Source organism: Saccopteryx bilineata, chromosome X, assembly GCF_036850765.1.
Source record: "Saccopteryx bilineata isolate mSacBil1 chromosome X, mSacBil1_pri_phased_curated, whole genome shotgun sequence".
Taxonomy (NCBI): domain Eukaryota; kingdom Metazoa; phylum Chordata; class Mammalia; order Chiroptera; family Emballonuridae; genus Saccopteryx; species Saccopteryx bilineata.
The window spans coordinates 63,440,416-63,453,593 of NC_089502.1; the positions used below are offsets into that span (position 1 = coordinate 63,440,416).

The window sequence follows — 13,178 nt, forward strand, 5'->3', positions numbered from 1 at the left end:
TGCTACAAGGAGGCTGTGTGTACAAAGAATAAAGAATATCTGGTCACTTCAGGATCTGAGAAGCAAGAGAATTACTTTGCAGGCTGTCTGGAATTACAGCAGTCCAGCTTTATTTATTTATTTTGTTTGTTTGGTTTTTGTTTTGTTTTATTTTGTTTTGTGTTTGAGGCAACTTTCTTCAAATTTCTTTTTCTCTCTTCCTTCATTTCTTTTTCTGATTCAATTGTTCATGCAAGTGCCCAGAGAGCGCATAAAAATTGCTTTTTGCCTCTGGATCCCCATTTTAATTGTAAGGATTGTTGTTGCTGAGACATGGCCTCAAGCACTTGACCTGAGTACACTGGGTTTGGCAAGTATAGTTTCTGACTTTATTTCCCCTGTAGGTGGCTAATTTAGAGAAATGTAATTGTTCATTTCAGGGAAATAATATCAACCTAACATTATCTGTTGTTTAAGCCAATTTTGTCACATTGTTTACTACATCATGAAATCTAGAAATTCTTAGATTTTTTTTAGTAGTTAATATTATGTAAACTAATATATTGCTAAATTTATGTATTGAAGGTATTTTAATATTTTATAAACTTCATAAGAAATCCTACATTTTTGTGAAAGGAGGATGGCATATTTCGAACAGTGAAAAGTATAAAGATGCCCCTTGTAAAAATTTTAAACTCAAACTATTTTTAATTTTCTGTTTTTGATTTGAAGGAATTGGGAGATAACCAGTGATTGTGTATGTTATTTGATTCACACATTCATTGCTAAAATATTCATTAATGTGCTAGAACCCAACTTTAATAAGTAATAATGCTTCTATCATTATACCTAATATTTTGTGAAATTTCAATGAATTTCTCTGTTTTAGAAATATAGCTCTGCTTTTCTCAAAGATTTATCTTAAATATAAAGGAGAATATTAAATGGTGATAACTTTTTGACATAAGGAAGGCTCTTTTTAAGTGTTGGGTAGCATGTTATTTAATATTGAGATTAAAATATTTCTTCCTTCCTGCACTTTGAACCACCTTTTGGTCTTTATTGTTCAACCAATCTGCCTCAATTAAGGTAGTAGTGATTAAATTTGGACATAAAAATCCTTATGAAACATAATTCCAGCCCCTGGAAATCATTATACCACAGAATATCATCATTTTACCTGATTCCTTGGGAATTGGCATGATGCTCACCTTTAATGCTGAAGCCCTTTCTATGGAACCAAATGAACAACTCTTCAAGAAGATCCTTGAAGTGTGGAAAGACATACCATCTTCAGTAGGTATGTATACATTTTTTCCTCTTTTACATGTTCCCATAGAAGCTTCCATTTCCTGAGGTATCCCATTTTCTCCAAACATTTAGGGTTAATTTGTGATACTGCATAGTTGTTCCCTCAGGTTATGCGTGGTTGTCCTATGCTTAATGAATCCACAAGGTTACTACAAAAGGACTGATTTTGGCTTAGTTCTTCATTTGCAATAATCATATAATAAAAATAGGAAAGGAATTTCTTTCCATAACAAAGTACTTTTTTTCTTTTTACTCCCTTTGCTTGCAGATTTTACACAAATTTTGAAAATGCTTCATTCTATTACATTGATTTGGGGTCTACTACCTTTTTCTGAGGAGAATGGCAAATAGCCATTAAAAAGAGCAAAATGTTTCTATTTCACATAGTCCATAGTGTTCTTTTTAGTGAGTAATAGTGTTGTGAAGAATTAAATACAGGGTGCGGCAAAAGTAAATTTACAGTTGTTCATATGGAAAATAATACAGTAACTAATAAATAATAATCAAATAAATTGTTTCACATACTCACAAGTATAAACTTCCTTTGGCCTACATTGTACAAACTGAATATATGACATATTGCTTGTCCCTAAGATTTCATCACTTTTCATTTACAAAAAAAAAAAAAGGTAAATATGAGTCACTGGAATATCAGTTAGTCACTGAAATATCATAACCACCCATATGGCAAAATAAAGAAAACTGCTTTTTAATCAGGACAGGATAATTTTTCTTCCTGACCAGTGCAGAACTGAAGATCTGGGTAATGTGAATAACTTCAGACTCTAGTATATGTCTCTGAGGTTTGGTGACTACACAGGTGATTCTAGGTAGGGAACAGAATGCATACGAATAGTAAAAATATTAGAGAGAGGAGAATGATTTGATGGAGGATAAATATTCTTGGAAGGAGAAGGAGTTTAATGAAGCAAATAAAACAGAAGGGGGAGAGAGAGACAGAGAAAGATAAAGAAAGGTAGTTTGTCATTAGAGAAGCCAGAAGCTTCTAAAATCTTTATTAAAGGACTAAATGTGATCCTTATGGGGCTATTAAATCCAGTTTAAAAGAACTGCTTTTTAGTGGACGTTTTTTCATCTTGGGATCATGGAACTTTGCATTGCATCTGCAGAATCATTTCTTTTTGCATACATAGTATTAAGGATTGTCTTGAAAACCTCCTCTAATTTCTTCAAACAGGTAAGAACTCAAAGAGGGTTTAAAACCATTTTAAAGTGATGGAAGATAAATGCTTACAATATAATTAATAGATGTGAGGCATAAGAAACTGAAAATGATGAATCTTGATTTAACCATTACAGTAGTACTCTTTGAGCAATTTGTTAATCAAATATTGGAATAAGAAAATTCAGGTCAAATGGGAAACTGAACAAACCCCTGTATATGACACTATACAATCTTAAGAATCAAAGGGGTCTTAAAAATCACCTGGTATAGCTCTTGTCTTTAGAACAACTTCTAACCTAAATCAAAAATATACTTTAGCTGTTAGAACTTGAAAACCATCTCTTTATATATAAAACAAATTATAGCACTACAATAACATGATATTTTGGTCTATGTGTTAAGGGTATTTTGAGAGTATACTAAAGAATACAGTAGTGTAACAGTAATATTAAGGAAATAAATTACTCTTCTTTTTTTTTCTAAAAACAACTGTTTTGTTATTTAAAACTAACCCAGATCCAGATTTTCCCAATCTAAAACTCACATTTCTAAAGATACATTCACTGTGTTCAATGTTATTTCTATAAATTTTCATAATATATATGGAAGCTTAACAATCACAACAAGTATCACTAAGTATTCCCATCCAAATCATTGGATTGCACATCATAACCAGGTTAGCTCAGTAGCTAGGTTAAGTAACAGATTAGTGTGTTTCAAAATTAAGTTGGAAATTATGTAATGCCATATGAATTGTGTACTTGACTCAGCATGTAATCTGTGCATTAAGTTTAGAAGTTTTTGTTCTCTGTGGTTGTTGAAAAAAATTCAGTTTTAATGATAAATTCACATAGGTGAATCCAGATAGACTAAATCTATTACTTTTTCCCATTATTCAGGCTGTAGATTCCTTTTATTTTACTTACATCTGGAGTAATTTTAATTCTGGTCTAAAATTGGACTTATAAAGTCTCCTTAGGAGACCATTGCCTCAAGAAAATATGATTGTAATTTAATTAGTTTTATGTCAATTTCATATATATAAATATTTGAATTGTAATATAAAAGAAAAAATAATAAATTCTTAGAAAGTTTTAGTTGATGGATTCAAAGTGGCTCACACTGCCTATGAAAAGTCACTTTCATAAAGGTTTAATAATTTTTTTCATGAGTCTTTTTATGCATATTTAATATATGTACATATAGGCCAGGTAAAGTTTGGTTTAAACCAATGTATCTTAGAACCTTTGAGGAACATAAGAAAAAAAATTAAATTATATTTTAATTACATCAATGCAAAGTTTATTGTCTTTATAATAGAAAAAAATGAATAGAGACTAGTGAGTTGAATTCTAATTTTAGTCATGTTATTATGGGAATGAAAGTGCCTTATTTTAGTGTATTCTAGATTATTTTATCTTGATTTAAATTTTTGATATTATTTTAAGTGCAAGATTGTCTTTATGGAAATTTGTTTTCCCAAAAAGTAGATAAAGAATAAGAACTCTAAAATTAAACATTTAACCATCATACTGCCTCCTGTGTCAAAAATACCTTACAGCACTGGCTGACAATATGTCTATTTACATTGTTAGGCTTTCTGCTTTAAAGCAGTTGTCCTAATCTTTATTGTCACCAAGGAATATAAAACAAGGTACAAAAGTTGAAGTCTTATAAAAATTTCCTGACCAAGAGAAAACATTAACAATATCAAATTAGCTTTACATCTCTTTATAACATAGTGATTCATTGAAGTGCATTAAATTTGTTAAAGTCATTATTTGAGCAAGTCATTTTTTAACAGTTTAATTTTGAAAAGTTAGTTTTCCGTGTGTGTTGGTTGAACATGATTACAAACCCTTATGCCTGGCTTCAACTAGCCTAGAAAATAAAGAATGGCTGTGGATAGATTTGACCTTCTATCAACACGGTAGAATTAACCCTTGGCTTTTTCTGTAATATTGGAGAATATGAATACCGAGATTAATTGAGATCTAGTTATTCAGTATTGATTACAATGCTGAAAATAAATAGCTGTTTTTAACACCACTGCTGAGCAGCATAATGACCAGATGACTGACTATAGAAGAAGGAAAAATAATATGTTTACTGGAACTATAATAATCATCTTTTTAATAATCAAGTGGTCACTGATTATAATTTTCTATCAGTGATAGAACTATTTTGAATTTTTCTAATTTTTAATTTTTTACTACAGCTTTTGAATGTACACAGAGAACCACAGGATGGGGCCAAAAGGCTATTGAAGTTCGTTCTTTGCAATCAAGGCTTCTGGAAGGTGAACTGAAGCGCAGGTCGATTAAGAAGCTGAGATTTCTGTGTACCCGAGGTGACAAGGTATAACTTATTGCCTCTAGTTAAAGAAAAACCTAAAACAAGCAATGAAAAGTAACTAAATAAATTTATATTCCTTTCCTTCTGACCATAAATATATGCTGAATTTCTTAAATTGACATACTGCTGATAAAAAAAATATTGCATTTGGCTGTAGAAGCATTGACTTGGTAAATGATGAAATTTGATTTCAGAAAGAAGCAAGCTTCAAAAAAAGTATTTAAAGAATCTAATTATGTCCTAAGCAAAGCTTAGCCATTACTTGGTTTGGTGCAAAATCCATTATTGTCTTTAATGCATAGTTCTTTTCATGTTCATATTAATATATATTGCTCACAAAAATTAGGGGATATTTCAAAATAAATATAAAGCAATAAAACATCCCCTAATTTTTGTGAGAAGTATATGTGAAACAAAATGCTTCAATAAATTTGGTTTTTATAGTTTCCTACATAATTTAATAACAGAAGAAAAGCACTTAAGTATGCTGAACACCCACTTATATACTCGAGTTTGTGTTAACTACTTTTAAAGCTACATTTAATTTTTACAAGTGGGTATTATTATGTCCATTTTACAGGAATTAAACATAAAATCAATATTTGGCAATTATTTGTGTAGTGTGATCAATGTTAACAACCCATTCAAGGAGTTTAGATGAAAAATGAATAAAATCATTACAGTCTTGCATAACAAGAAGAAAAAAATCCTAATAAGGGTAGGAAAAAATCACATTTAAAAGAGATTGCAGAGTTTTTCACTTAATATCAGAAGGTAAAATACTGTACATCAAGGAAAGGTACTAGTTTGCGATATAAAGGGATATAATGGCAAAAACTGGTTGCTAAAATCAAATAGACCTAGAATTCAATCCGGGCTTTGGTGTCTGACTAGGTGTAAAAACCCAGAAGTTTGATTAATCTTTCTAGGCCTTTAGTCTCTTCATCCCCAAAATGGGATATCTGCTTTTGGAACAATTCTGAAATTAGTGATAATGTGTATATAATAAACATCTCACAGATTGCCTGGCACATAAAATGTGTTAAGTCAAGGATAGTTAGTGTTATCATCATTTCCACTGTTGTCACAAACCCTTCTAAAAATATCCAAAATGGATATTGAAGGACTGAGTACCAACAAGGAGGCCTCTATTTTGCTATTTAGTCTCATGTTTTCTTCTAATTATCTTTAGGGCACAGACCTTATTTTTATAACATATTTGTAAGTCAATCATTTTAGCTCATAATATCAATCTCTTGATGTTAGTGCATTCCATCGATAGAGAAAATTAAATTTTCACCAAGTAGAAAATTTCATATACATCAGCAACAATGGGGAATAGCATCAAAATAACTTAATCATTTCCCTATATTAAAAAACAAAAGCCAAACTGAAGAAAAGTAGATTTTTCTAAGGACAGAATTGTTTACCAAAACTAATCAAGAAATTTAGCAGATAATTGTCATTTATAAAAAGCAAATTTTATTTTAATTGTATTAAGTTCCATTATATAGAACATGATAAAAGGTTGCTTTAATATATAATTTAAACTATATACTATTTTAAATTCTAATTTTTTTAATTTGAGCAAGTCTTATTATGAAAAACAGTATGGCTTACTATTTTAATTGGTTGATGAAGATAAATTGAAGTTATTATAGTTGTAGCTATCAAATATCAGGTTTCAATGTACGAAATATTTACTGATGGTGTCTTTCTTTCTTTCATTCATTCTTTCTTTCTTTTTAAAGCTGTTCTTTACCTCCACCCTGCGCAATCGCCACAGCCGGGTTTACATTATGACCCTTGGGAAACTTGAAGAGCTCCAAAGCAATTATGCTGTTTAAAAGTTTTCAACGATTTATTACAACATTTATAAACATCATAAATATGCATTTTGCATATTAAAGTTTCTGAGATTAATTAAGCATTCACTTTTATTATTAGGGAAAATTAAATCAGATACTTTACTTTTTCATGTAGCACAGAATAGTTGTAATGAGAAATGCAGCTTTATATATAAAATTAACTATAGCAAGCTCTATGTACTCCAATGGTGTACAACGTCTTTTGCACAAAATTTGTAACTTTTGTTACTGTGAATTCAGACACTATTTTTGGATAGTTTGGACAGTATCTATATTCAGATTTTATAACATGGAGTAAGGAAACCTGTAATGAGTTAGATTTTAAGCAGCTTTCTAAAGAATTGGCACTGAATGAGATTTTTCAGAAAAAAAAATAAAAGTAGCATCAAACTATACAGGAATTTGCAAAGTCATATAAAGAACTAAAGGTTAGATTATGAAGTGAAAATAATGACTCTTATATGAACCATACTAAAGCTGAACAACCTACATGCCTGGAGAAAGTACTTCAGTGATAAAGAGGAAAGGGCCATCCATTTTCTCATTGCTCCATGACAGTTTAGCACACAGAGACCAGTTGTGTTCTTTTCACCGCATATTAAGCTGATTTTCTCCTGATAAGAAGAAAGGAAGAAAACCTCAGATACTTCCTTTTCCTCAGAACCTCCAAAGATGTGCAATAGCTTTTAAAATACCACCAAATAATATACTTGCAAGTCTGAATACAGGACTCAACTCTTATAAACATGTACTATAGAATTAGCTTGTTGTTGTTGTTTTTAATACTTTACTACAGACATCAAATTCTACCCCCAAGAATGGATTGATTGATTTATCAAAATTCTTATCTGGCCAATAATGTGACTATCAGACAACATTAAATATTTTCCGAATCCCAGATTAAACTATATAAAAAGTTGACATTCAGTTGTGAAAAAATAAAACAACCAAAACGTTGGCTGCTAATTTTTTTATATTTTTATTTCTGTAAAACTGGAAATTAATCTAAAGTGATAAGTCCACATATAAGGATTTGATGTTATAGGTAAAAATTTAAAAGTTTCTGAAAATATATATAAATTTAATTAAGTACCTAAGTCCACATATTTAGAATACTGAAAACCATGCTAGTTTATCATCATGAAATGTATCGACGCTATAAATGGTGGTTTTGGTCACCTATGGTTACTGCTACCTGGTGAAAAGCATAATTTTTGTATATCCATCCTCAACACCATGGTTAGTTCTGGGGTAGTAGAGAGGCAACAGAACTACCACAAAGTATACCTCAGTATAATCCCTCTAGTGCTTCTTAAATCTGAAGACAATGCTAGTGGGATCATAATTTTCAAACTACCTGGTTAACCAAAATACAAAAGCAGCTTATTTTGTGATTTCATTTAACACATTATTTTCTTGGCAGCTTAGAGCCAGGAATGGTGATTTGGATTTTCCTAACAACTTATATCAAGAGTTTAGTAGCTCAACAATGATAATTTAGGAGAACCTGAATCCATGAATTAAAAAATAAATGTGATTCACATTTCTGTTACTGTGAAACAATAATGTGATCCTGAAACTGGCTTATTCTTGAGTGTTTACAACTCACATGACTTTTTAAGTACAGTAGTTTAAAGAAAAAAAAACCGCTTTCACATCAAATTATTTCTATAGAAGTGGTTTTCATTATTATAAATTTGTACACCAAAAAGGCCATGAGGAACTTTGTGCAAGGATCTCATTGCTGAGCAAATGGAGCTTGCTATGTTTGAATTTCAGAAAATTTTCTCCTTTAAGTAGCATGTAGAATCAAGTTTTTTAAGTATTCATTTTTAAATAATATTTACTCAAAGTTAAGTTTCAAAAATAGGTTTTATCTTAAAATCATATTTTAATTCAGTAAGAGAGTAAACTATTTTAGGAACTCAACTCCCATTGTACTCTGTGGTTGCTATTCTAATGAACAGAAAATAGTGGCTGCATAGACAGAATTGTCCCAAAATAAGCCAGAGTGATTGCAAAATGTGTAACTGAGCTTTAAGGAAAAAGGGGTTAGTGAAGAAAGCAAGGTGGGCATATATTAAGAAGAAACATTGGAATGCTGGGTAGCCAAATGGGACTGAAACTATTTAAAGTGGTTCATAGGTAATGAATATTTTCAATTAAGATGTAAATCCATCTAGAATTTCTATATCCTTTGCCAGCTAAAATAAGGGAAGGGACAATTAAATTTCATAGTCTGTGCACAGTAATAGAAGAAATTATGTCAACACCTTCCCTTGTAGCAGCAGTACCTGGAAGTCCTGGCCCATCACAGAAATGTGTGAGGGATTTTGACAAGCCAATTCTCTAGCCCTATGATTTCAAGCATGAAGGTTATGGTAGGTTGTGAGTAATATAGGGACAGTTTTACTTTAGTGTACCTTAATTTTTTTTAACCAGAACCCTTACCAAAATAAAAGGCATTATTGGAAATATTTGAAAGGAAGAAAATGATGTAGGAAAAAGATTGCCAAGAAAAGTACTGAGTGATTAGGTATGTTGAAGTAAGGTAAGATACTCAGAGGAAACAGGAAGAAAGGATAATGATTAAGAGTGAAATAGACAAAGGAGAAATCACACACGTGCAGACACACACACACTCAAACAATTAGAATGCATAAATTTAAATATTTTCAGTGCAACCAGTTTCTAAATAAATTAATCACTAATAATTTTGTGCCAGTATTTACTTAGTTAAGACAGTATCCATAAAACTAGGAATAATGCCATATGTATACAATGGGATCTCTTAGGTATTCTTTCATTCTTTTTGAAAATTTGCTTATTTAAATTGATTTGTATTTAGTCTCTTCTCTAACTTTGAAAATTATTGAAATTATCTTTTAGACTGCTAATTGTTTCATCAGAAAGTCTTCAGTGAAACATTGTACAACCTCTACAAATAAAAGAAAAATTAAATTATTGGTTGATGTCATTATTTGAAATATATTTGTCTAATGTCTCAGAAGAATGACTCATTCAAGGAAATATTCATTTCTTTAAAGTGTGTAACAATGCACTGATTGAAAGGTGTTAGGATTTCTGCCTGTTGTTTCATTATGAATTTTGGTCAAGTAACACTGTATTAAGCTGGCTAAAATATTTCTGTGTATAGTGGTGGAATTAGAAACTGATTACTTTTCCTTCAAGTGTGAACATTTACACAAACACAGACTCATGGAGTGTGGGTAAAACCCAAGCATATTATACTGCTGACTTCCTTCCCATTCCACCATTAGTGTCCTGAATTCTTATGAAGAAGAGAAGGAACTTTACCTAAATGGTAACCTAATCCAAAGAGAGGGGTAAAGATATATAGTTTTTTTAGCATTTAAGAAAAAGTTTAGTGTGGGCTGATGGTGGGAAGTAGGAGGTGGAGTGATTATTGCACGTTGTCAAGGAAGCTGAGCCTTTAACCAGGGACCAGAGAATAGCACTTCTCTCAGCAGGTCACAGAAGCATTAAAGACACAGTGCCATGAATATCTATTGTCTTGGAACATTATGGAGAGATGTTCATCAAGCTTGTCCAGTAGGGCCAGGTAGATGTGGTCCCAATTTATCAAGTGTGGCCCAGCATTCAGGAGTCCGGTTACTCAGACATGACAACCTTGTCTGGGCTTTTAAGACTAAATTCAAAGTGTTCCGTTGCAATCAAATTGATTCATTCTACTTGATCACAAACTTTCAACTCTTGAGGGACAATGTTATGAACCAAAGAAAAAAAATATCACAGATTGATATTAGAATGGGCAGGGTTATGCTTCAAGGATGAGAGGGGGACATTATCCTAGGGATCCTTTACCAAAACACAGGGATGGGATACTTCATGAATAGAAATTGCCAATTATTAATTTTATCACTCAAAGGGAGTAGTGGGTTTAAAAATTTCAATACTGAATGTTTATTATGTGAATCTTTTTCCAACACTGTGATTTCCAATATAATAGCACTTTATTATTTACTGTGGACAAGTCTTGCCGGGGGTGAGGACGACGGAGACGCAGACCCGACTCCGGGGACCAGGTTCCGTGACACAGATCCACTTTATTCAGGAAGTAAGCAAGCTTATATAGATGGGTCCAGTCTATAGAGTGTTACAGTGTGTTCCTCAAAGCCAATGGCTGAAAAGATCAGGGAGCTGCATGGTTAGTGCTAAGTCACTTTCTTATAGCAGGCAAGCTTCCTTCCTGGGTATGCCCAGGAGGCTTCTGGGAGCTGGAGTATTCTCACAGCATTGCATCAGCCACAGCTGCTAGGAATGCGCTCTGCGCTCCACCCACAATTTACAGAAACTTTAGCACTTACTTAAGGATCCTCAGATTCTTGGAGATAATATAAAGCCATTGAATATGACTGCTCTTTAGTTCCAAAAATTGAATGCAGGCAGCCAATGAATTAAAAGCCAAAGATGTTTTAGAAAACAGTGCTATATGGCATGCCTTATGTTGATCACAACCATGTCAATTAATTTAAAAAGAATGGTTTCTAAGGGAGTAAAATTGATTTTATATGGATTTATATTTTCCAAAGCCATTCCATTGCCTATTTTATAGATGAGCAAAATAATCAGATTCGGGGTTGACTTTTATTCATAGCTTTTCTACCCCATATGTCAAAGTGCATCACTTGGTGCTTAACCTGCAGCAAAGGTTCAAGAAAAACATGAGATAAAGGGACAACTGGGCCTTTTTTACCTTGATTTTCCTTATTGCTATTTTATATACAACGGCTTAAAATAAAAATTCACAAATCCATTAGATTCATCCAAGTACTATCTGTATTCTGTTGACCAAAATTATCTATTTTGGGCAATTTTAAGTGATTTTCTCTCACAGACCTGAAATTTAAAAAAGATTATCTAAAAATAAAATTAAAATAGTATCTTTTTAAGCTTCATTTACCTTTAAAAGCCACACACAAGGGGCCACTATGCCCCTTTAGTAATTAACCAAGGATGATGACTAATGACAAAGATTGTTTAATAACATAAAAATAGCACAAAAAAACTATTTAACTAGCTGTTTTGTACAAACATTTGGTTTAAATATGATTCCCCCCCCAAGATTGACTCTGAAGTAGAACCCTGAGATATATTTAGTAATCATCAAAGCTTGTCAATATATACTTTTTGATCCAAAAATTTAAATTTTGTTTCCAAATTACTGACATACCTCGAAGGGACTTTTTGAGCAGATGAAAGAGTGTGTATGACTTGCAGGTGAACAGGTAACCATTAAAATGCATGCTAATTGGGACCGTCTTTCTAAAAGTCTAAAAGCATACATGCAACACCATGAAATTGAGTTTCACATGTTGAGATAGTCAGAAATGAATTTAAAAAGTTCAAAGCAAAATGGATGACACAAAAATGAAAATATTCTCCCTGTAGTTAAAATTAAGATTATGTTACACTGGAAAAATAGGTTCTTCACTTGACAATGCAAGAAGTATTTATGATTTTTACTTCACAAACCCAAATATGTAAAAACCAAACCAAAACCAGAAATGGTTATTTGAACTGCATTTCTCCCCTACCAGTCTGAGAGAAAAGTTAAACGTAATCATTATCTGGCCTTTCTTCATTCACCCTATAGGATTGTACAAAAGTCTGGGGGATCAAAAAATTCAGGGTTACCCCAATGGTTTATAATTCACACTGGTCAACATTGATACACTTACTGCTTACTTCTTGCAGTGATTCAGACTTCTGTGTCATGTGGGGTCATGGAAATTTCTGTCAAAGGAGGGAGCCCTGATATCTAGGATCATATCCACTGTGATCAGCCTGTCTTCTTGGGTGTTGGGTGAGCATGGGTCCTTGCTGCTTTATTAACCACAGTTCTTCATATTCTCTTTTATTCCTGGTGAATTTTTTGCTCTCTCACCAAGTTCTTGTACTTCTGTCTCTACTTCATTCAATATTAATATAATTGCATATTTTGCTTCCTTTTATCAGAATGACCTTACACTAGTGGCCCCCAACCTTTTTTGGGTCACGGACCGGTTTAATGTCAGAAAATATTTTCACGGACCAACCTTTAAGGTGGGATGGATAAATGCACAAAATAAAATTATGCGACCGACGTAAAAACTGTGGTATTTTTAAATATAATTGGTGAACTTATGATATTTATTGGGTTAAGTTAAAGGAGGAACGAGCATGTCCTCATTATTCAGGCTGTATTTAAATTTGTTATTCTGACAATGTTTCATGTCTGACATCAATATGTAATATGATAGGTTCAGGCTTGCTACCAATCATGAACCTATGACAACAAAAATAAACATGAATCCACGGTGTACTTGTATGCTACTTTATTAGAAGCGTCCTCTTAACATCGCACCAACAACATAACATGAGTAACATCCTCTCTGCCTCCAAACACTTTCCAGTCGCTATGGTAACATTTAAACATGCCTTAAAAATAAGATACA

At 32.2% G+C, this 13,178-nt stretch overlaps 1 protein-coding gene across 3 annotated transcripts in view; it reads left to right on the forward strand.

Moving 5' to 3' along the window:
- Nucleotides 1–9,626, forward strand: part of NRK (Nik related kinase) — a 180,625-nt gene extending 170,999 nt beyond the window's left edge. For 2 of the 3 annotated variants that reach the window (XM_066249843.1, XM_066249845.1), the window contains 3 exons: nt 1,120–1,279; nt 4,695–4,834; nt 6,583–9,626. In XM_066249843.1, coding sequence (XP_066105940.1) covers nt 1,120–1,279; nt 4,695–4,834; nt 6,583–6,678 — 396 coding nt within the window. In that variant the 3' untranslated portion in view covers nt 6,679–9,626. The remainder of the gene's footprint in view (nt 1–1,119; nt 1,280–4,694; nt 4,835–6,582) is intronic. The other variant, XM_066249844.1, reaches the window with a different exon arrangement.
- The last annotated feature ends 3,552 nt before the right edge of the window (nt 9,627–13,178 follow it).